Raw genomic sequence first — 22,610 nt, 5'->3', positions numbered from 1 at the left:
AAGCAATGTAGTACTATTTTGAAATACAAAGACATGGGTCTGTGCATGCCTAGGGATCTTAACACATCTGTAAAATAGTCTGTCCGCCATCGCAATATTCTCCTGGCAACTGAGGCCGCCCTTCTCCTCTAAAAGGCAACAGCAGAAGCTGACATGTTCTTACATGACCCCATCCCCCCAGTTAAAGTTGACTGGTTCAAGGATGGGCACCTATCCAGGTCGGGCAAATCTGAGCTCTTTTTCTCAAAGCAAAAGACACCAGTCCCTCTCCAGTGATAAAAAGTTGTGAGATTTCAGCTTGGGAGCTACTAGCAAGCCTGCCTCCTGCCTGCAGAGAAAGCTGGTGTGCAAAGATAATGATGTCATCAGAGAGAAACACAGAAGAGAAAGTCCTGGCGCTCATGGAGCCCTTTCATTTATCTCATTTGAAACCTCACAACACTGGAAGGTAGGTATTGTTACCACATTTCACAGATGTGAAAAGTTAAGGCTAGTTAAGACATAATTGTAAAGGGCATAGTTAAGACTCAAATCCAGGTCTTTTCTCCGCAACTTACATGCTTTTAACCACTGTACCAAGCCACATCTAATTTAATGAGGTAAAGCTAACACATACAAAACAATCTGAGAGAAAAAGAAGTCCATCTGTAGTCAAAGGCTTAAGTGCTTTCTAAACCATGTAACTCAGCCCTTCAGAGTTCTACAAAGGTGCCTGAGGGGCCATGTAACAGGTCGGGCTGGTGGTGATTAAGTAAAGGAGGAAGGGAGGGAGAGGGAGGCTTTCTCCATTTCAACCAAAGCTGCTGGGCTTTCATCTGTTTATATGCTGAAGTTCTGCATAAGAATTTGGAGAAAAGGTGATTCGGGTGATAAAAATACAGGCAGACCTCAGAGATACTGCAGGTTCGGTTCCAGACCATCACAATAAATACTGCAATAAAGCAAGTCACACGAATGTTTTTGGTTTCCCAGTGCATATAAAAGCTATGTTTACACTGTACTGCAGTCTGTTAAGTATGCAAGAGCATTATGCCTTAAAAAAAAAACCTTAATTTAAAAATACCTTATTGCTAAACAATGCTAATCATCATCTGAGCCTTCAGCAAATCATAATCTTCTTGCTGGTGGAGAGTCCTGCCTCGATGTTAGCTACCAAACTGATCAGGGTGGTGGCTGCTGAAGGCTGGGTGGCCATGGCGATTTCTTAAAATACGACCACAGTGAAGTGTGCCTCATCCGTTGACTCTTCCTTTCATGAACGATTTCTCTGTAGCAGGCGACAGCAGGGTACCCACAGAACTTTCAAAACTGGAGTCGATCCTCTCAAACCCTACTGCTGCTGGTTTAACTAGGTTTAACCTAATAGTCTACATTCTTTATTGTAGTTTCAACAATCTTCGCAGCATCTTCACCGGGAGTAGATTCCATCTCAAAAAACCACTTTCTTTGCTCATCTGTAAGAAGCAACTCCTCATCCATTCGTTTCATCGTGAGATTGTGGCAATTCAGTCCCATCTTCAGGCTCCACTTTCAATTCTAGTTCTGTTTCCACCACATCTGCAGCTACTTCCTCCACTCAAGTCTTAAACCCCTCAAAGTCATCCATGAGGGCTGGAATCAACTTCTTTCAAATTCCTATTAATGTTGATATTTTGACCTCTTCCCATGAATCATGAATGTTCTTAATGGCATCTAGAATGGTGAATCCTTTCCAAGTAGGTTTTCAACTGACTTTTGCCCAGGTCCATCAGAGGAATCGCTATCTACGGCAGCTATAGCCTTACAAAATGTTATTTCTTAAATAATAAGACTTGAGAGTCGAAATGACTCCTTGATCAGGCTGCACAATGGATGTTGTGTCAGCAGGCATGAAAACAACGTTAATCTTGTACGTCTCCATCAGAGCTCTTGGGTGACTAGGTACATTAACAATGAGCAGTAATATTTTGAAAGCAGTCTGCTTTCAACAGTGGGGTTAAAATAATCAGTAAACCATGTTGGAAACAGATGGGCTGCCATCCAGGCTTCGTTCCATTTAGAGAGCACAGGCAGAGTAGATTCAGCATAATTCAGAATGGTTAAATGAACATTTTCTTCACCTTAAAAGTCACCAGCTGCATCAGCCCCTAACAAGAGAGTCAGCCTGTCCTCTGAGGCTTTGAAGCCAGGCACTGACTTCTCTCTAGTTATGAAAGTCCTAGATGGCATCTTCTTCCAGTATAAGGTTGTTTTGTCTACATTGAAAATCTGTTGTTTAGTGCAGTCACCTTCACTAATTATCTTAGCTAGACCTTCTGGATAACTTGCTGCAGCTTCTCCATCAGCACCTGGGGCTTTGCCTTGCATTTTTATGCTATGCAGATGGCTTCTTTCCTTAAGCATCACGAACTGACCCCTGCTAGCTTCAACCTTTTCTTCTGCAGCTTCCTCAACTCTCTCAGCCTTCAAAGAATTAAAGTTAGGGCCTTGTTCTGGATTAGGCTTTGGCTTAAGGAAATGTGGCTGGGTGATCTTCTATGCAGGTTACTAAAACCTTCTCCATATCAGCAATAAGGCTGTTTTGCTTTCTTATCATTCATGTGTCCAATACAGTATAATCTTCAATTTCCTTCAAGAACTTTGTGTTCACAACTTGGCTAACTGGTGTAAGAGGCCTAACATTCAGCCTACCTCAGTTTTCGACATGCCTTCCTCACTAAGCTTAATCATTTCTAGCTATTGATTTAAAGTGAGAGATGTACGACTGTTCCTTTTACTTGAACCCTTAGAGGCCACTGTAGGGTTACTAATTGGCCTCACTTCAATATTACTGTGTCTTAATAGGGAAGCCTGAGGGGAGGGAGAGAGATGGGGAAATGGTCAACAGGTAGAGCAGTCAGAACACACACAACATTTATCAATTAAAGTTCATCGTCTTATGTGGCAATTTGTGGGGCCCCGAAACAATTACAAGAGTAACATCAAAGATCACTGATCACCATAATAAACATAACAATAATGAAAACGTTTGAAATATTGCGGGAATTACCAAAATGAGAGACATGAAGTGAGCAAAAATGCTGTTGGAAAAATGGAGCTGATAGACTTGCTCAAACAGGTTGCTACAAATCTTCAATTTGTAAAAAACACAGTATCTGTGAAGTGCACTAAAGCTAAGTGCAATAAAACGAGGTATGCGTGAAGATAAAGATTTTTTAAACACGTGTATAGCCCTTGAGTATACCAAGAATTAACCAGAGAAGTAAATTAGTAAGAAAAGGCTTCGTGGAGGAAATCACACAGGGATCTTTAAAGGGCAGGATCTGGACAAGCAAAACAGAGGGCAATCCAGAAGGAACAATGTTAGGTATAGGAATTGCCTATCATCTTTATGTGCAGGAGTACTGCCTAACTACAATAGAGGCTTTTTGACAGGGTTCAGTAAGAACAGATTACAGGGTACACTGGCTACAAGGCAAAGGCATTTAGATAGGATGCAATACACAGTGGAGAATTATATGTTCTCAAGTTTGGGAGTAAAAAGATGAAAGTAGTGTTGAAAGAAAATAAGTACAGATTTATCCTTGAACACTGGCTTGAACGGCACAAGTCTACTTATATGCAGATTTTTTCAAATAAATACAATACCTGTATTTTTATTTTACAGATCCTTAAATTAACTAAGTGTGGGGAAAAGTCTGTGTTTGAGGATCTGAGTCCTGATTCTATCCAAACTGTTTCAGCTTCCTGCCCTTTGGTGAGTCATTTATCAATTCCTTTGTTTTTCAGACAGAGATAGCAACACTCAGAATTTCAACTGTGCAGGGGTCAGTGCCCCCGACCACCCCCCTCCATTGTTCAAGGGTCAACTGTATACAAAATATACTAAAGAAAAAGAGGATACAAAAAATGATTCAGAAGATGAAAAGAATACACATCCTCTGGATACTAAGTAAAAGGCTCTTGAAAGGCAACATTGTTAAAAAACAAAACAAAACAGATTTACAGTAAAAAACTTAGATGACAGACTCAGTCTCTACCTTCCAAACCCTACTGGCTGTGTGATAATGGGAAGATGAATGGCTTCTGAGCTCCCATTTCCTTGTCTGCAGAATTAGGATAATCCATACATATCTTTCACAAGATTCAGTGAGAATCAACAAAAGTAATGTATATATGAAAGCCAAAGTATTATTCAAATATCAGTTCTTAATGAAGGTGGGTTAGGGGGATAGTGGCTAGAATGATGAGGAATAAACTATTTCAAGAAGCAATTTCTATAAGAACTAACAGGACTTGGTGATAAATGAAGTCAAAAGTTTAAAGCTGGAGATGGAGGAGCAAGTTAGAGGGAGATGACTAATCAATTAGGGGCATGTAGAATTTGATGCCACAAAACAACTGAAGGTAACTTGGACACTTGAAGCAGTTGATGCCAAGAGGCACAGTGATTAAGGAACAGATTTTTTTTTTTAATTTTATGTTTTTGGGGTTCATAGAGACAGCCTGACAAACCAGTTCTGGGCTAGGAAAGTTACTGAACTCTTTTAATCTCGGCTTCATTTGTGAAAAGGCAGCGATATCAGCCTAAGAATTATTAGCAAAGGCTCAACAGATGGCAGCCATAGTTATCATACCCATCACTATTATTAGACCGACTGCTCAATTGAGCTTACAGAGATAACACTAGCACCTGTGAGAAAATACTTGAAATTCGACTCCATTCGGCTGAAAAACTAAAGGTGGAATTGCTCCACGCTAACTCAGGAGGTAATACAAACGGGGAATGGCTGCCTAACTGCCCCCACAGAATCCAAGAATAATTCAGTGGTTTTCTTTCTTTCTTTTTCTAACTTTGAGCTTTAAAACAATCTCAGATAAAAAAGCACGTGAAATGTGTCGTAAAACGAATCTTAGCAAATTAAGGGTCCGAGAACGTGTTAAATCCACCGACCACGTTAACTTCTTGGAGGGTATACCTTGGACTAGAGCTTTTGTCCTTTATGCAAAAGACACCAAGTGACTGCCAAAAAGGAAGAGTAAGGATAAATTAGTTCAAAAAACACAACAGGTGAAAGGAGAAAGCAGGGGGCTGGAGGCCACAGACGGACAAGTGGCTGGGGAAATTGGATGAGGTAGCGGATTCCCGCGGGAAAAACTGGCTTCAACATCTGAGAGACCCGGGGTTCGCCCCTTTCCTACCACCGCCCCGCTCCCCCTCCCTTATCGCACCTTTCCGCTTCTGCCTCATCTCTCCGCTGTCGTAGCAGCCGCCACCCCAGACAATGTAGCGCTACCCACTCGGACCTCTGGGAAAATTGACAGCCACAAAGCAACCCTGTCCTGTCGTAAAATGACGATCGATATATCGTAAAGCTGTTCCCAGAAGACAGCGCGCGCAAGGGTCCGCCCAGCTTCCCTGCAGCTGCTCGCAGAGCTCCAGGAGGCGGGGCAAAGCTGCGGCCCGGGCGAAGCAGGCTGGAGTCTAAGGGTTGTAGGGTCCCCTAAGGGCAGCTTGGGCATTAGAAACCGCGATCTGGGCAGCACAGCGACAGGACAGAGCTTATGGACAGAGGCTGTGCCAGGAAACCTAGATAAGAGGGTGGATGTGGGTGGTCTCTAAATAAAGGTGGAGGAGCCCAGGGTGCGTTGCGTCCAGGGTGGCTGGGCGGGAACGTGAGTGGGGATCGCGGGAAACTGGATTCAGAGCCTGGAAGAGACCATGCAGGAATCAAGTAACGATCTGAGGTTCAGGCTCTGACGCCAGTGGATCCCCCTGGTCTCAGATGAATGGCGCGTTATCAATAACCATCATGAAAGCTCTGGAGGTCTCTCCAGAAAAACGCACACACGCACAAAGTTTTGTAGTGTTTGCAGGCAGGATTTGGAATCATGTTTTCCTGAAACCCATCCATGATCTCCTTTGTTCATGGACCAGAAATTAAGAACGCCGCTCGTTAAAAAAGACAGGAATCTGTGCTGTTTTCAATTCCTTACTTTCCACTAGAACTGAGGTACCTCTAAGTCTTTGACCTCACCATGACACTGAAACTGTCCTGGTCTTTTGACTGCCCAGCAGGACAAATTCAGTAGCATTTATGTGTTCTTATTGTCATCCTAGTACCAAGTGACATAAGTTAGCTACTTAGGAAGTCTTTTATTATAGGACCCTCCACACTGAGTTTTTCTTCTGCTTTTTCTCAATCCTGCTGTATATCATCTCAAAATATTGGTGTACCAGAGGGGTCACTTCTCAGCCTTGATTCCCAGAGTACCAGAGCTTTAAAACACCATCTGTCTGCTCCCATTTTTATAGTCCAACTCCGACTTCTTCCCTATTTGACATCTTGTTAGATCTGCATGTCTGATATGTATCGGACACTTAACATGTCCCAAAAGGAACTCTGCTTTTACTTCAGTTCTGTTCTTTCCCCAATCTTCCTTAAAATGATGACACCATCCTCTACCTCATCACTCTTTTACCTCACACAAGAGAAAGAGATGGGTAGTACATTTGTAGATTTTAACTAATAATTGGAAATGTAGTATTTGAGCTAATATTTGATATATAGATATCTGGGGGAAGAGTATTTCAGACAGAGGGAACACTTAGAGCAACGGTCCTAGGGAGAGAGGATGCCTGGTGTATTCAAGGAAAGTAAGGAGGCCGCTGTCAGTTGAGCAGTGAACCAGGGGAAGTGTAATAGAGGTCAGAGAAGTGATGGGGTGCAATGGGGGACACTGCAGCTCATGTAAGACCTTGTAGGCCAGTGTAAAGCCTTTGCCTTTTACTCGGCACATGAGGAGCCATTGGAGAGTTTTTAGCAGAGATATAATCTGATTTATAATTTAAAAGTACCTCTATTTGCTGTGTTGAGAATGGACTGTAGGGAGGAAGGGTAGAAGTAGGGAGATCAGTTAGGTGGCTGTTAGCATACCTATGCCGGGGATTCCCAAACTTTGATGAACATGAGAATCACCTGGAGAGAAGTGAAAACTCCTGGTGCCCAGGTCACATCCCAAACCAATTAAATCAAAATCTCAAGGGGGTGGCAGCCAGGCATTAGTATTTTTTAAGATCCTTGGGTGATTTCAAAATGCAGCAAAGTTTGGGAACCGCTGAACGAGGCCAGGGATGATTATGACTTGAATCAGGGTAGTAAGCAGTGGAGGCAGTGAGACGTGTTCCGATTCTGAATATGCTTGGAAGATTTCAACAAGACTTCCCGACAGCCAGATGTGGTATGTGGGAGAAAGACAGGCATCAACATCATGGGTGACACGGAAGCTTTTGGACTGAGGGACTGGCACCGTGTAGTTGCCCTGAGCTGAAATGGGGAAGATTGTAGGTGGAGTGGGGTTTGGGGGGGAAGTGTGGGGGGCTTAATTTTGATGCATTGGGTTTGGGATGCCTAGTGAGCAGTAAGACACGAAAAAGATTGGGGCTGGAGATAATCAAGTGAGAGTTGTGGGCATATAGGTGATATTTAAAGCCATGAAACTGGGTGAACGTGGAAAAGAAAGTGACCAAAGATTAAGCTCTGGGGCATTCTATTATCAGCAGGAAAGAGAAGTAACTAGAAAAGAAGGCTGAGGAGGTGCCTCCAGGGAGGTTGGGAAGAAAACTAGGCAAGTGTGGTTCCTGGAAGCCGAGTGGAAAAAGTGTGTTAAGGAGGAGGGAGTGATCCACTGGGTAAAATGCGGCTGATGGGTCAAGAAAAGAGGAGAGTTGAAAATTAACTAGGGTCACCGGGGACTTTGACAAGAACAGTTTCACAGAATGGTAGAAGTGAAGGCTTGACTGGAGTGGGTTGATGATTGAAAGGAGAGAGATTTGAGACAGTAAGTTTAGACACAACTCTTGAGGGGGTTCGCCATAAAATACAGAGAAATGCGACAGTAGCTGGCAGGGAAACCGGGGTCAGAGGGAATGTTTGTTAAAATGGAATAAATAACAGCATGTCTGTGTGCCGATGGGAATAATCCAGTGGAGAGTGAAAATCTGATGAACGAAGAAGGGAAAGTACCTCGTCCTGCGATTGGAGAGAGGGGGTGGGATCTGGTGCACATGAGAAGGGATTAGCTTTTGATGGGCACATGCGTAGGTAGTTCATCCATTTACAGGCTGGAAGGCGGAGCAGGTGATGCAGATCCTGAGAGGTGGTTGGGTGTGATGGTGGGGCTCTGTGGAAGTTCTCTTTCAATTGTGTCAGTGGTTCCAGTGAGTTCAATAAAAATTCAGCCTGGTAGTTTGCCCAAACTTCTAACTGAGCATTCAGGACCTAGCGTTCAGATGTCCAACAGCAGGTGTCAAGGACCCAGGCAGCTTTAAAAAGGACCAAAATTGGGCTTTCCTAGTGGCGCAGTGGTTGGGAGTCTGCCTGCCAATGCAGGAGACACGGGTTCGATCCCTGGTCCGGGAAGATCCCACATGCCGTGGAGCAACTAAGCCCGTGTGCCACAACTACTGAGCCTGTGCCCTAGAGCCTTCGGACCACAGCTACTGAAGCCCGCGCACCTAGAGCCCGTGCTCTGCAACAACAGAAGCCACCGCGACGAAAACCTGCGCACAGCAACGAAGACCCAACGCAGCCATAAATAAATAAATAAATTTATATATATATAAAAAGGACCAAAATTAATGTCAGTTATTAGGTACTTCAGTAGCATCTCTGATTAAGAATACAGTTACCTGTTGAAGCAGAGAAACAGCCAGTAGAGGGAGAGCTCAGCACATATGTCATGAATATAAGGTATGATTTTGCCCAGAGATAAGTAGATCCAACACTAACGATGTTATTCACGCTGATTTTCTTTGTTTTGAACTTTATATTGGTATTTCTATGGTTTTCTTATGGATAAGGCAGCCATCTTGCTAAAAGTTCAAAGCAATTTTTAAGACCACATTCTTTTTGACCTTTTTGCTTTCTGAATCCCCACTTTGGACTAAAAACATACCTACAGTTACCGAGGGTTATCCTAGTAATGACTGACTCTGTCTTTGAGGGTCAAACACTACCTGAAGCTGAAGGTTAAAAAACGTATTTTTCCCCTGTACTTGATGTGATTTTTTGGGTTGTCAGATATAGCAATGTGGAGTAGGTTCTGCTTTCTTCTCCTGGACAGCGTTTTAAAAATACTTGTTTTTCTGTTTTGTTTTTAAAATACGGATGTAAAATTTAAGTTCCAGAAAGAGTTATTTAAAACTATATGACATTTCTACAATCAAACAATCCAATGTTGTATGGGTTTCGGTAAATTTCAAGATTGTGTATCAAGAATCAGGTTATCTTCATCATCTCATATTATCCATCTCTCCCAGTTGTCTTGTATTTGGCAGGGGGCGGGGGGAGGGAAATGAGTACTTTGTCTCTCTTGGGACGGGGGCATTTTTCCTCTCTTGCTCATGTAAGTCAGATCCATCTGAATAGTTCTCATCCTCAAAGAAAGAATGCTGCAGGATGGATCCTGCAATCTATTTGGAAGGGAAAAATGACTAACCTGTAGGGATAGGGCAGAGAAGAAAGAATATAAGAGCCCCAGTTCACATACAATTTAAGTTTAAATGAAAGAGGCAAATAGCATGAATCAATTTCTGAGGGGGGAAGTCATCATAAATAGCCTTCAGATGACAAATTAGTTTCACTTCTGCTTATTGGTAAATGTGGCTTTGTGACTGTGGCTACAAAGGGCTCTATATCCCGGCTGGTTCCACATACCGAGACCAAGGCAAAGAAGCTGCCACTGTCTTCTTTTTGGAATCCTGGAGCTGAAGCAGAAAAAGTGACGTCTGGTAAGTTGTTTCTCTTATGCAATTTATGCTGTAACTTATGGTTGCTTAAAAAAATAGCTTTAGATTTACAGAAGAATTGAGACGATAGTACAGAGAGTTCCCACAGAACCCACACCCAGTTTCCCCTCTTATCTTACATTCGTATGATGCATTTATTATAATGAATGAACCAACATTTATAATATTATTATTAACTAAAGGCTATCTTTACTCAGATTTTCTTAGCTGTTACCTAATGTCCCTAATGTCCTTTTTCTGTTTTAGGATCCCATCCAAGACACCATATCACATTTAGTTGTCATGTCTCCTTCGGCTCCTCTTGGCTGTGAGATTGTTTTTGATGACCTTGACAGTTTTGAGGAGTCCTGGTCAGACATTTTGTAGGGCTCACCTGCATTGAGAGTTGTCCTTTTTTTCTCAGGATTAGACTGGCGTTATGGGTTTAGGGAGGAAGATTACAGAGCTAAAAGTCTCATTAACTTTGGCAAGTTTGAGGAAACAATATGAGAGGATTCAAGTTCATTTCCTTCGAATCTGATAAAGTACGTAAGGAAAATATCTGCTTATTTTACTGACCTATTCGCCTGGGGGAGAAGGATGGAGGCATGTCATCCCAATGCCTTCTCTACTGTATCTGCCTCCCATGGCTGTGCTTCTAAGGTTGCACACGTTGGCTGATGCATTAATGCTCAAAACAGAACTCTTTTCCTTTGGGGGTTTGAAGGCCCTTGTTTCACTTTTGCCTCTAAGCTAACGTGTTTAAATTGTTCCTTTGGAATGTACCTAGTCTGGAAGAGCAGTGCAATGTCCAATAAGGTGGCTAGGAATTTTTGCCAACACCAGAGGTATTTAAGATTTAAAAACAGAAAGGAGATAAATCCTAAACGTCATCAACATTCCATCATTTTATTAAGGATCTCCTCCTTGCCCTTACTTCATTCTTCAGCTACCTCCCTGTGAGAAGGGTACAAGACTCTACCAAGTGCATAGAACCTTCAAGGCGACTGGTCAATGGGGACAAGAATGGGGGTGTCAGTTTATCATTAAGGTGGCATCTGTTCCCCCAAAATAAATAGACTTTGCCTTGGTAAATATTAGTACTGATTTCGTGTTTAACTGTCTTCACCAAATATTCTGAAAGACAATAACATTTGTACAGATGCATAAGTGTCTGTAGACCAACTATGCATGCAATGTCACATTTAGTCCCCACGATGAACTCCAGACATAAGTATTTTTAATTCTCATTTTATACTTGGATAAACTGAGACTCAGAGAGATTAAGTGATTTGTTCAGTGTTACATTGAAATACCAGAGCAGGATCTCCAAATCTAGGCATTCTAACTCCAAAACCTGAGTACTTCCCACTACACCACTCCCAGTCTGGAATATAAGCTCTGGGCGTGGGCACACCTTGCCCATTTTCTTCCCTGATGTGTCCCCAACACCTATAACAGTGCCTGGCACACAGTCGACACTCAACAGATATTTATTGAATGAATGAATATAATTCCTGCCATTATTAATGACACGCTTCATTCATTCAACAAATATTTATTCAGTGTTTACTAAGCACTGAGCACTTCCCACATTTGTTAAAAGTAGGGCATAAACCAATGTTAATGATCAAAATGCCCCTTCAAGGAACTTTGCTAATTGAAGCATTTAAATTTTTTCCTATCAGTGTTACCTTGGGATGGTGGATAGGGGACAGAAATGGAAGGAAAACAAGAATCATGTCGGGAGGGGTTAATGGGAAGCAAGGGAAGGTGGGATGAGATTCTGACTAAAGGAGGAGAAGAAACCTGGACGCTTGTCATTCTTAATAAACACGTGCAGTTTGCCTCGGACACGGACTGAAGGCAGTGAAATGTACTACCCGTTCCCCACCTCACCACGCACGCACACACCCCGCATGCAGTCTGGCTTGTTTTCTTCTGAGGGCATTGAAGAATTTGCAGACAGTAGCTTCAGCTGGAGCCCCTAAGCACAATTGTTATCAAGTTCCCACTCTCCCTGCTACTCAACAGCCTTCACTCCCCGAATGCCTTCATCATGCATTAGAGGGAGCCCCTCATTTGTGGGCACTGTTCCCTCATTCTCCTACTCTTAAGCTCCAGAGACTTTGTTTAAATAGTACCACTTAGAGGCTGCTTGGTGGAATGAAGAGAACACGGAACTTGGACTCACTACGTTACCTTGGACAAGTCCCTTCCCCTCTCTGGGCCTCAGTGTCCAAATCTGTAGAAGGGGCTCAAGAGCATTATTTAATTCCACTACATGAAGCTGTTCTAGTATAGGAGTGACCATTGCATTTGTGTCACCTCTGTTATGTTCTCTTAAGAAAAAAGGCAGTAAGCAAACACAAACAGAAGGAAAGGAGAGCAAGAGAAGCAAGAAAAGGTGTCAATAGTCACAATTATTTGACGGGAAACTGGTTCTGTGCAACCTTTCCCCATTTAGATAAATATGCAGAGAGTCTCATTTAAAAGATGCTATTCTTAGGCTCAGTGCACACGAATGTAAATAAGTACTAAGAGAAAAACTTAACTGTTAACCACACAGTTGAAATACAAGTGAAATAAACCACACATAAAAAGCTTGCCCGTGTGAGCAATACATTTGGACGTTTTCAACTGCTCCTCTACAGAAACAAATTTTCACAAAATATACCATCGTTGCTACCTCTCTTTGGTGGAAAGTGGAGCCCAACATAATTTGAGGAAGGACTATGGGTCTTTTGCTCTTCAAAGCAAAATGAACCTGAAATGACCATAATCTCAGCTGTGCTGCTTTTGATGACACAGGAGCCCTAGTTATTGGTAACAGTCTTGGTTTCCATGGCAAGTGACGTTTCAAAATAAGAACTTAAGGCTTTTGGCTCCCAGCTAAATCAGAGAACATTCGCACCTTAAGGACTAGTTCAATTTATAGATGGGAAAGCTAAGGCCCAGACTGGTACAATGATGGGTCTCAAGTCCTATGGCTCCTTTGATTTTGGCAAAGCCAGAACTGGAAACTGCCACACCTGATTTCAAGCTTAATGCCCTTCCCACCATATCATTTAGTTTAACTCAATGGCTATATACTGAAGGGCTATACCACACTATCTCCTATTAATTGATATGTTTGTCTATAGGTTTTCCTCTGTAAGTGCTTGGCATCTATTTCATTCTGCCTCTTCAGCCTTTTAGTAAACGATCCCTTTCCATTTTCCGGTGTCTTCGTTTATCAATCAAATGGGCCATTTCTGCCAGTGTTGGAACATTGGCAGAAGGAATAAATGAAGCAGAATTCACCACAACCACAACTCAAATAATTTCCAGTTTCCCCAAATTTCAGTTAGGGGTCACACATTACTCCTATACTGGTACCAGAGATGCTTTATAGTGGGAGGCTCATGGTTTGGTGTCTGCATTGCAAGCAGCTAAACCCAATCTAACCCCAGACAGTTACATGCCAATAACCCTTGCTGGCCACTGTGCACTGTTGATTTAATCGGTAAAGTCCTGTGACCCTGGGGAGCCCCAAACTGCCCATATTCTAGAATTTGGCGAACACGTCTGCTTGTACTCCAAGCCCTCTTCCGTCTTGGATTGAAGGGCCTTAATCTCAGTGTTCAAATGGTGGTAACACTTAGCAACTTGTTAGTTCTCTGGGGCTTCATCCGGCTTCTCTAACTGTTCCTGGCATTTGACTAGCAGAATAAGCTGTCCTGAAGGTCTACAGTGGATCTGTCCCCTGGGAGGACCACACATGTTGTTTTGTTTCCAGTGCCCACTGTGATATGATGCCTAATATTCTGTGTGACTATGGCTCATGGAGCTGCTGTCTTCAGAAAACAACAGATCTCTTTCTGAGGGGCAATTCCCAGTTCCTCATCTAAAGTTATTGATGACGTTACCATATTTGTTCCTCCTAACTCGCCTAGGTTTTGATGCGGTTTAGCATTTCTAACTCAGCATTTCCAATCGGGAAACGCTCATGAATTTTAGTGACCTCGTAGAGTCCTCCCACCACCAGCTTTACTGGTGACCATTTCAAGCAAGAACACAGCATCTTGGGATTTAAAGAAGCCTTAAAATCCATCTAGTCCAATGCTATTATTAGGTTGCTGTACCAGTAAAGGTTTAGACACCTCTGGGGCAGAAAACTTGTTACATTCCATTTTGGACAACTCTGACTACCGGAGAATGTTCAGCAAAAATGTGCTTTCTTCTCATTCTTTACACCTAGTGGATCTAGTTCTCCCTGCTTGGGACCACTGGAAACATGCATCGTCCGTCTTTTATATGCAGCTCTAAGGTCAAGTATTTGAAGATCACTACGAAGTCCTCTCCCTGTCTTCTGCCTCAGCCTGTGTCTTCCCTTCCTCAAGCTGAGCATTCTCAGTTCCTATGGAGCAGTCCTATCAAAATGAATTTGATTTTAGAACATCCTTTGGTATAGAATCTCATCAGAAGCTTCCCACCACGATTTCCTTCATTCAGTCATTCAGCATTAACGTCAGTCATTGCACTTAATGATAGAAATGCAGCATTGAAATCAATGCACTATGACCTGAAATAGCTCACGGTTCAGTAAAGAGGAAGAGACATAAAGGAAGCATAGCAAGCATCATTGCACAGATGTCCTTGGAGCAGTGGTGACACAAGAAGGGAATGAATGGGAATCAGGACACAGTTGCACAGAGGAAATACTCAAACAAGATCTTGAAGAAAGAGTAGGAATTCACCAGGAAGAAGAGGGGAAGGGTACCCTACACAGAAGCACGTTTCTTCTTGGATTCCCTGCCTCGGAGGACCGCAAGGAGTTTGGGGTGGTCTGAGAGGGAGCCTCAAGATGAAGAACGGAGATATGAGGAGCTCTAGTGAAGGCTCAGGACCTTGTACATAGTACGGTTCACCCCACATTCAACAAAAACCCACCAAGTACAGAAACCATTTGTTTGGTTTGATACCCATGATGCAAACTAAGAATAAGAGGCTCTTTCGACTGACGAGTGGTGATTTTCATTTGGGGGTAATATGTAAACGAGGCACCGTCTCCACAACTAACGGCCTGTGGGTCTAGTCGGGGTTGACAGGTCAGGTGGGCTTTTGCATATTTCAGAAGGGCTGGTGACTCTCTGCTTTTGAATTACGCGGCTGAGTGATCCAAATAGCAACATCAGAAGTGGAGAAGAAGCACAGTTGCCCCCCAACTTGTGTCCCTCAGATTCTCCTCAACGTGTGGGGACAAAGAAACTCCAGGGGAGCAGGGGCCACTGTTCTGAGCCTTTACGGACCCACTTCTCCCTCTGTGCCCAGCCCTGTGTGCCCGGGACTAGAGACAGGTTGGATCTGGCCCTTCTTTTGGAGCACTTCTCCTTCTCTCCACCCACCCTGCCACCCGCAGATGCCCCATGAGGCGGAGCTTCTCGTAGCCCCCAGTAGGGGTGTCTTCCTGATTGAAGTGTTGGGTGGGCTGGTGAGGAAGATCCAGAGACCCTAGTTGTTGCGCCTCTCCTCCCCCACTCAGGGCAACTCCAGGGGGCCCCAGGAGTATCAAATATTCCATCCAACTCCCAGACACTTGCTGAGACCTCCTGGGACTCGACATCACTGGCAAAGGAGTTCAAGGGTTACCTGATGGGGGCGCCGATGTCTCCCAAAGCAGCAAAGCTATATAACTTCACCTTCAAGGGTCTGGTCACTAGAGGTTTATTCTCTTTTCAGAGTGAGTTGCCTTAAATATCTCAGTCTTTTCAGTTTAAAGTTCTACGGATACAACTACTGTTGAAAACCAATAGTCAAACATGGATTTTTGTCATATTTAAACCAATGTGTAGTGAATTCGCTGTTGTGATGGATTTGAAAATAAATTAGAATGGCCACCGCCCTTTAGAATCTTGGGATCTACCTGGGGAGACAAAGCGTAAGCAAAATTACATGTTATTTTTGGTTTTTTGCTTTGTATTTACAATTTCTGCAGTCTACCCCTCCCACCTCCACCCTTGTACTTTGCGTGCATTTTTTTTCAGGCTGACGCTCTAAGTGGATAAAAGCAGGTGATTACACCACAGGAAATGGCAGAAACTGCAGATTGTGTGGGTCAGGAGCCACATCCAGGTAACATCCCTACAATATCACCTGATGATCTGGGTCAGTGGGGGTAGTGCTAGCATCTGAGACGTGGCTGGGCATGAAAACTGAAGGAACTGCAACTTTGGGGACCCCTTGGTTGAGGTTAGCCCTGAAGGCGTGGGGCGTTCTGCTGGGAAGATCTGCGGCAGGTGCTGGCAACGGTCTGGATCAACATAGAGCCTGTATTGAGAGCAGTTGTCAAAAGCGACACCTTGTGGCAACAAGAAGCAACAGCAGCAGAGACTAAGGTAGACTTCTTTGGATTGCTCCTACTCACCGCTCTGCTCTTCCTTCGAATAAATCAGTGTAAAATGCTGGAAAAGGCGAGGGAGTGCTTGAGCAACTACAGGGACGAATGAATGTGGCCAGTTCACACCAATTCATTCCGGTTACAGTTTAATGTAAAACCATTACCCTTAAGTGGTTTAAATCCCAGATGAAGTACTTTTTCCTTTCCATGTGGTTTTTCATTTTAGAAATTGAAGGAAAAGTTTAAAACCTTGCTGTTTTATCTGACTTCTCAGCGTTTGCTTTAGTTGAGAAATAAGCTTCCAAACTTTGATCAGATTAATTGCCAGTCTTTACAAAATTGAAATAAAGGCCAGGATACATGGGCTGTACTGAGACTCTTTGGTACACGTGGCTAAGATACCGTGCAAACGTTGTTTACACAAAAGAGTTCCCGAGTTACAGAGTCAAGATCAAGGCCCTCCATCCTTTTACTTTCTTTCCACAGGCAGGGTGGAAACAGACTGGAATTCCAAGACACTGTTTATAACATGTACTAAATTGTTTTTCAGCTGGCCGCTGGCCACTGGCCGCTGGCCTAGGGGCCCAAGTTGCATGTTGGTTTTTTTTTTTTTAATGGTTAAAAATTATTTGCTTTATTTTGTTAAAACTTATTGGCAGATTTTCTAGAATTTCACTTGATAGCTTCAGTCATGACATATTTATAACTCTAAATGTTTTTCTTTTCCACACTCTGAGATCATGGATAAAATAGAAGAATAAGTTACAAACATCTTCCACAATATTAAACCATAATGTATAATAATTTAAAGTATTAAGACTGTAATTGTGTGTCAAAAAACATTGGACTTGTAGTTTACATCCTTGGCTTTTTGTTCTTGCTGTGTCATTTGCTAGCTCTGTGCCCGTTATAACAAGTCACCTGATCTCTCTGGAACTCTACATCTCAATTCATACATATTTTACATTGTTTTCCAATGTAAAATCCTGTGATTCTGACACCCCCCTACTATCAATATCTAGGTTCAAAAGTTTATCCTACAGTGTATTCCCTTACTTAAGCTAAATTATTAAAGTTAGCTATTGATATCTGCATATTATAATCAAATAATCTGGGGACTTTGGAAAAGCTTATCTGGCTCCACTTTTTTTTTTAACTTTTTATTTTATATTGGAGTATAGCTGATAACAATGTTGTGTTAGTTGCTGGCTTTTGCCACCCTGGGTCCCTGAGCGAAACTCCCTCTCTGTGGTTCTTGAAGGAATATGAACCCTGTGTCATGTTCCGTTTGGAGGCCTCACGCCCTTTTATGAGCTTAGAGACTATGACTCTTGGGGTCACCTGTTTTTCCAGGTCACCTCATGGCCGTTTCCTAAGGCCCACGCCAGCCCCAGGGGCACTGGGTTAGAACCATTTCCAACAATCTTGACTCCAAAGACCCCCACCTACTGCCCCTTTCTAACCAGGTGAATCCTGCCAGGGGAGTGTTTTCTAAAACTCACCCAAACACACAGTTTTGGTTACACCCTTTCCTGAGGTTTATGGACCCTTCCAGTTCTTCACTTCATAACTGATGGAAGCCACTAAAGTGAATAAAGCTCTGCAGAACTACAAAGATTTGCTTCTTGGCAATTTTTTTTTTTCTCACCCATGTAAGGAAGTGGCTGCTAATGTCTTTCAGTGAGGAAGCGGGAGGAAAGCCCCCCAATTTAACCTCTGAAGGATGTCCACTGGGAGGGCACCCTCCAAAACTCTTGTATTACTTATATGGATATTTTTGTCAGCCGACTCATTTTACAGATGAAGAAACTGAGGCTCCGGGAGAAGAAGAGATTTGCCGTGGTCACGTGGCCTGTTCTTTCCTCTGATTCTGCTCCCAATCAATTTCCCTGTTTGAAAAGATCTCCCAGGGGCCTTTCTCCACCCCACGCTGAGCCGTCTTGGGATTCTCTTTACACTCTCTCGGCACTTGGTGAAGAATATCGAGCCATTTTGTCTTCTCAGGATTCCCAAACAGGAACTTTTCATGTCATTTCAACTTATGTTCTGGGGAGATATGTTGGACTCTGCGTTTTGGAACTAGATGCAGAGTCCTGGGACTCTGGGAATTAGGAATGGCCCAACAGGGCTGCTTCTGAAATGAGCTCCCGGACATCCAGGGCTGGCAGGGGTCCTCCTAGACTCTTTGGGTTTGTGTATCGATAGAGGTCAGGCAAACACAGTGACCCCTGAACAACGCAGGGGTTAGAGCGCCCACCCTGCTTCGAAGTCAAAAATCTGCATATAGTTTAAAGGTCAACCGTATACTATGCCCCCAAGACCTATAATTTTATATAACCTCTGTTTTTCTCTAGTTGATGATGATTTCTTTAAAGAACCAATGAAAAAAAGAAGACGGTCAGATCGAGACCAGCGGTTCCGAGCGTTTCCCTCTGTGGAACAAAGCACCCTTAAGGAATGTGAGTGTCATGAAAGGGCTCTGCCACTTGTTTTAATGTGGCTCTGTTCTTTTCCAAATGTGTTAACAGGCTCAGAGGAAGAGAAGGTTACATTGAGAAGCAGGATGGGACATCTCCGAATGATCCCGATCCAAAAAAGGAGGCCTCCTAGTCTCTGCAGAGATAATATAATATGACAGCTTATCTCTCAGAATCTGGATAGGAGGCTTGTTACAAAAATAATCTCTTCTTGATTAGAACTGTGAATGAAAAATGGTTGTTTTGGTTCTTTCATGGGTATTTATATGATGTCCTTGCATTTTTTTTTCTTTTTATGACCACAGGAGAGAAGAATCTAGAAGGGCTACAGCCCATGGTGAAGCCTATGTGACTTCCGTTACACTGAGCCTCAGAGCAGGCTGGCTTCATGGGATGCCCTCATTATCAATGATTGCTGTCCCACAAGCTATTATCTCTGTCAGATAACTTGTTCTCTTGTTTAATTGTCTTTTCATTTCTTTTTCTTTTTTTAATTTTTTTTTACTTTCTCTGTAATATTGAGCAGATTCCTCTTGTGGAGACCAAGTACTTGATCCCTGCCAGGTACATCCCGGCTAATACATCTCTGTTGATTCCAGATGAAAAACTGGAGTCACGGACCAGAAGGGTTTTGAGCAACACTTACCAGAAACTCATTCAGTCTGTGTTCCTGGATGACAGCATCCCTAATGGTGTCAAGTACCTCATGTGAGTCTGACATCAGCTACCATCAGATCTTACTTGGATGTCTTTCCTTAGGTGGTGGTAGATGCTTTTCTCCAACAATGAAAGGGAATTTTCAATTAAAAACAGAGCAAAGAAAGCCAACGAGTTCTGTAGCTACGGGCCATTATTGTTATTTCCGATAGTTACCATTCATTGAGCTGTCACTGCTGCTAGGTGATCTGCTAGATACTTTATATATATCAAATTTCGTTTAAGTGTCCCAATACCCCTATAAAGTAGGAGCCGTTATTATCACCCCCATTTTGGAGAAATTGAGGCTCTGAGAGGCCAAGACATTGACCAAGGTCACACGGTTGGTAAGTGAAAGGGCCTGGAATCCAGCCCAGGCTGTGGGACTCTGAACCTGTGCCCTCAATGGCCTGTGCCCAGCTGACTAGAAGGACTTGAGTGGTGTCAAGGCCGCATCTCCCACCCAGTAAGACTCTTCATGTTGCTCCTAATAACACTTCACCTTTGCATAAACTTTATTTCTAAGATCAAGACGATGCCATTTCCATGAACACAAACAAGGAGGCCTCACACCTATATAGACATTGTAGAGTTTGTGTGGGATTATTATTACCAAGTATTTGTGCATATTCTCGTTTGATCCTCATGACAATTCTGTATAGTAAACAGGGATGAATATTCCCCTTTGACCAGGGAGAGAACAGAGATTCAGAAAGATGCGGTGACTTGCCCAGGATTAGAACTCAGTTGTTTTTTGTTTTTGTTTTTGTTTTTGGTACGCGGGCCTCTCACTGCCGTGGCCTCTCCCGTTGTGGAGCACAGGCTCCGGATGCGCAGGCCCAGCGGCCGTGGCTCACGGGCCCAGCCGCTCCGCGGCACGTGGGATCCTCCCGGACCGGGGCACGAACCCGCGTCCCCTGCGTCGGCAGGCGGACTCCCAACCACTGTGCCACCAGAGGAGCCCCTAGAACTCAGTTGTTTTGTGTTCTGTTCTGATGATCTCCCTACTATGCTTCGATGACCGTGACAATGAGCATTTTTAAATCGATCTAGAAATAGGCTTCTTGCCTTGATTGAAAAACCATCACTGGACCCAATCTACATCGGATTATTTGGAAGCACTGGGGCTGGGAAGAGCTCCCTGATCAATGCCATCATCCAGCAAGCCATGTTTCTGCCAGTGTCTGGAGAAAGTATATGTACATCATGTATCGTTCAAGTGAGCTCAGGCTGCTGTGAGTGGTATGAAGCTAAAATCCACTTGCTCTCCAACCAGGTAAGTGTTGCCTCCCTCCCTCCCTCCCTGTCACCCTCCCTCTCTTCCTCCTTTCCTTCCTCCTTCCTTCTCTTTCATCCTTCTTCCTTTTCTTTCCTTCCCGCCCCCTCTCAGAGACTAAGATTATGTTCCTTGTAAATATAGCTCACGTCTTCGTTAAACGAAAAGAACACAGTACAGAATGAGAAAGTCCAACAGAACAAGATGGGGGTTCTAGTGGGTCCTGTCTCAGCTCTTTATGGGACTTTGGGCAGGACGTTTCCCTCTTTGGGTTCCTGTCTCCTCATGGACAAAACCAGGGAGTTGGATTAGATGATCCCTGACGGGATTAGGTGATTTTAGATTTCCTGGGTATGCAGCCCCCTGCCCTCCACAGGGACAATGGATTTCTCTCTTTGTCAGTGTCTTCTGTATCTGTGTCCTGGGGGACTTTGGCCCCCACTCTGCCTTGGCAGGAGTGGAAGCAGGAGCTGAAGAACTTGACGAAACTCCTGCACAGGCCTGAGCAGCTGGGCAGAGAAGAAGAGGATGCCTGGGACAGGGACGATGCAGTGGAGGAAGCCATTTGGAAGCTACAAATGGTTTATGGAAACGGGGTGGAAAGGAAGAGCTATGAGGAGTTACTAAGGGCAAAGCCCAAAGGAAAGATCCCCACCTCCAGAGTCATCACCCTCAAGGCGGAAGAGGTGGGTTCAGGACGTCTTTATCTTTTCATGAGTCTCAAGGATAACAGTTGAATCCCTTTAGGGGATTTGCGCAAGGCACAGTGTTCTTTTTGGAAATAAGTTGATACCCAAATCAGAAGTATCCATGAGAAAGTGGTTTTTCATTATTTATGGCTGTCAAATGGGAATTTTTAGTGTCTGAATGGGGAGTTTTTGTTCACAGGAAAGACTATTTACAGTTACTTGAAGATTAATTAAGGATGCTTTTGGTGGCAAATAATTTAAAAAATAAGCCCGATTTTTAATGGCTTAAACAAACAGGGATTTATTCATTTTCTCACATAAGGAGTCTGGGGGCAGTTGGGTCTGTGGGTTGGTTCAGTGGCTCAACCATGGCCGCATCCCTCTGGTTCCCCTGACCGTCCACATCTGTTGCCTCATTGTAACAAAATTGCTACTGAAGTGCTGGACTTCACAGCTAGCTTCACGGGGGGAAGACATGGATAAAAAGGTGGCACCAACCACATCTCCTCTTTCACTGGGAAGTAAAAGCTTTGCTAGAAACACACCCAACAAATTTCCATGTAGACTTTCTTGTTCAGGACTGAGTCACATGGCCTCTCTGAAGGAGAGTCTAGAAAAAAACAAGAAGCAGACTTGCCAAGATTGGCTGAGACCAGTCTCAACCCACTGCCTTCCCCAATAAACACACAGTCAGGATGCTGCTGGTGCAGGCGAAGGGCAGGATGGATGCAGGATGTGCACCTAGTAGAACAATGCCCTCTTCATTTTTATGATCAATATTCATTTTATTTAAATTAAAATTCGATTTTAAATGAAACCAGAATACACGGGCAACTAATCTGTAACTTATTAATGTCGTACATTTAAAAACCTAGTGTTTCTTGCATCTGAAAATTCACCTTTAATATATTGTTATTCCATTTGTAAATCTGGCAATTTTTGTATGAAACGAGAACAATTACTTACACCTGTTTCTAAAATTGAACGTTCAATTATCTCCTAAGTTTACCATAGAAAAGCCTCCTTTCAAAGTTAATGCTACTTACATAATTAATCAACATTTCTTTTTATAGTTCAAATTTAATATATTTGATTCTCTCAAAAAAATTGAAATACTTGACCAGGCATACTTAGAAGTCAAATGAATTAAACCTTTCAAGGCACTTAGCTCTTATATATCTAGAACATGGAACAAATGTAGTAGCCATTTCTTATATTTAAATGGCTATTATAGTTAAAACGCATTATGCTCCTAATATCTAAAACACAGACCGAGCACGTCCAAAGAAACGTAATGATGATAAAACTGGCTACTTTATCTGAA

General features: G+C 43.2%; 2 protein-coding genes across 3 annotated transcripts in view; one reads left to right on the top strand and one right to left on the bottom strand.

Annotated features, from left to right (window-relative positions):
• ELP3 (elongator acetyltransferase complex subunit 3) overlaps positions 1–5,319 on the bottom strand; it is a 99,616-nt gene extending 94,297 nt beyond the window's left edge. Inside the window, exon 1 of one of the 2 annotated variants that reach the window (XM_024767753.1) lies at positions 5,212–5,319. In XM_024767753.1, coding sequence (XP_024623521.1) covers positions 5,212–5,230 — 19 coding nt within the window. In that variant the 5' untranslated portion in view covers positions 5,231–5,319. The remainder of the gene's footprint in view (positions 1–5,211) is intronic. The other variant, XM_024767752.1, reaches the window with a different exon arrangement.
• A 4,370-nt stretch (positions 5,320–9,689) lies between these two features.
• Positions 9,690–22,610, top strand: part of NUGGC (nuclear GTPase, germinal center associated) — a 46,110-nt gene continuing 33,189 nt past the window's right edge. Inside the window, exons 1-6 of the mRNA XM_024767748.1 lie at positions 9,690–9,772; positions 15,796–15,883; positions 18,503–18,607; positions 19,225–19,333; positions 20,375–20,597; positions 21,053–21,283. Of these exons, the coding sequence (XP_024623516.1) occupies positions 15,841–15,883; positions 18,503–18,607; positions 19,225–19,333; positions 20,375–20,597; positions 21,053–21,283 (711 nt within the window). The 5' untranslated portion in view covers positions 9,690–9,772; positions 15,796–15,840. The remainder of the gene's footprint in view (positions 9,773–15,795; positions 15,884–18,502; positions 18,608–19,224; positions 19,334–20,374; positions 20,598–21,052; positions 21,284–22,610) is intronic.

This window comes from Neophocaena asiaeorientalis, unplaced genomic scaffold, assembly GCF_003031525.2.
Source record: "Neophocaena asiaeorientalis asiaeorientalis breed wild unplaced genomic scaffold, Neophocaena_asiaeorientalis_V1.1 scaffold523, whole genome shotgun sequence".
NCBI classification, from domain to species: domain Eukaryota; kingdom Metazoa; phylum Chordata; class Mammalia; order Artiodactyla; family Phocoenidae; genus Neophocaena; species Neophocaena asiaeorientalis.
The sequence above is the reverse complement of the archived record's forward strand: the minus strand, read 5'-3'. Positions and strand labels throughout refer to the sequence as shown.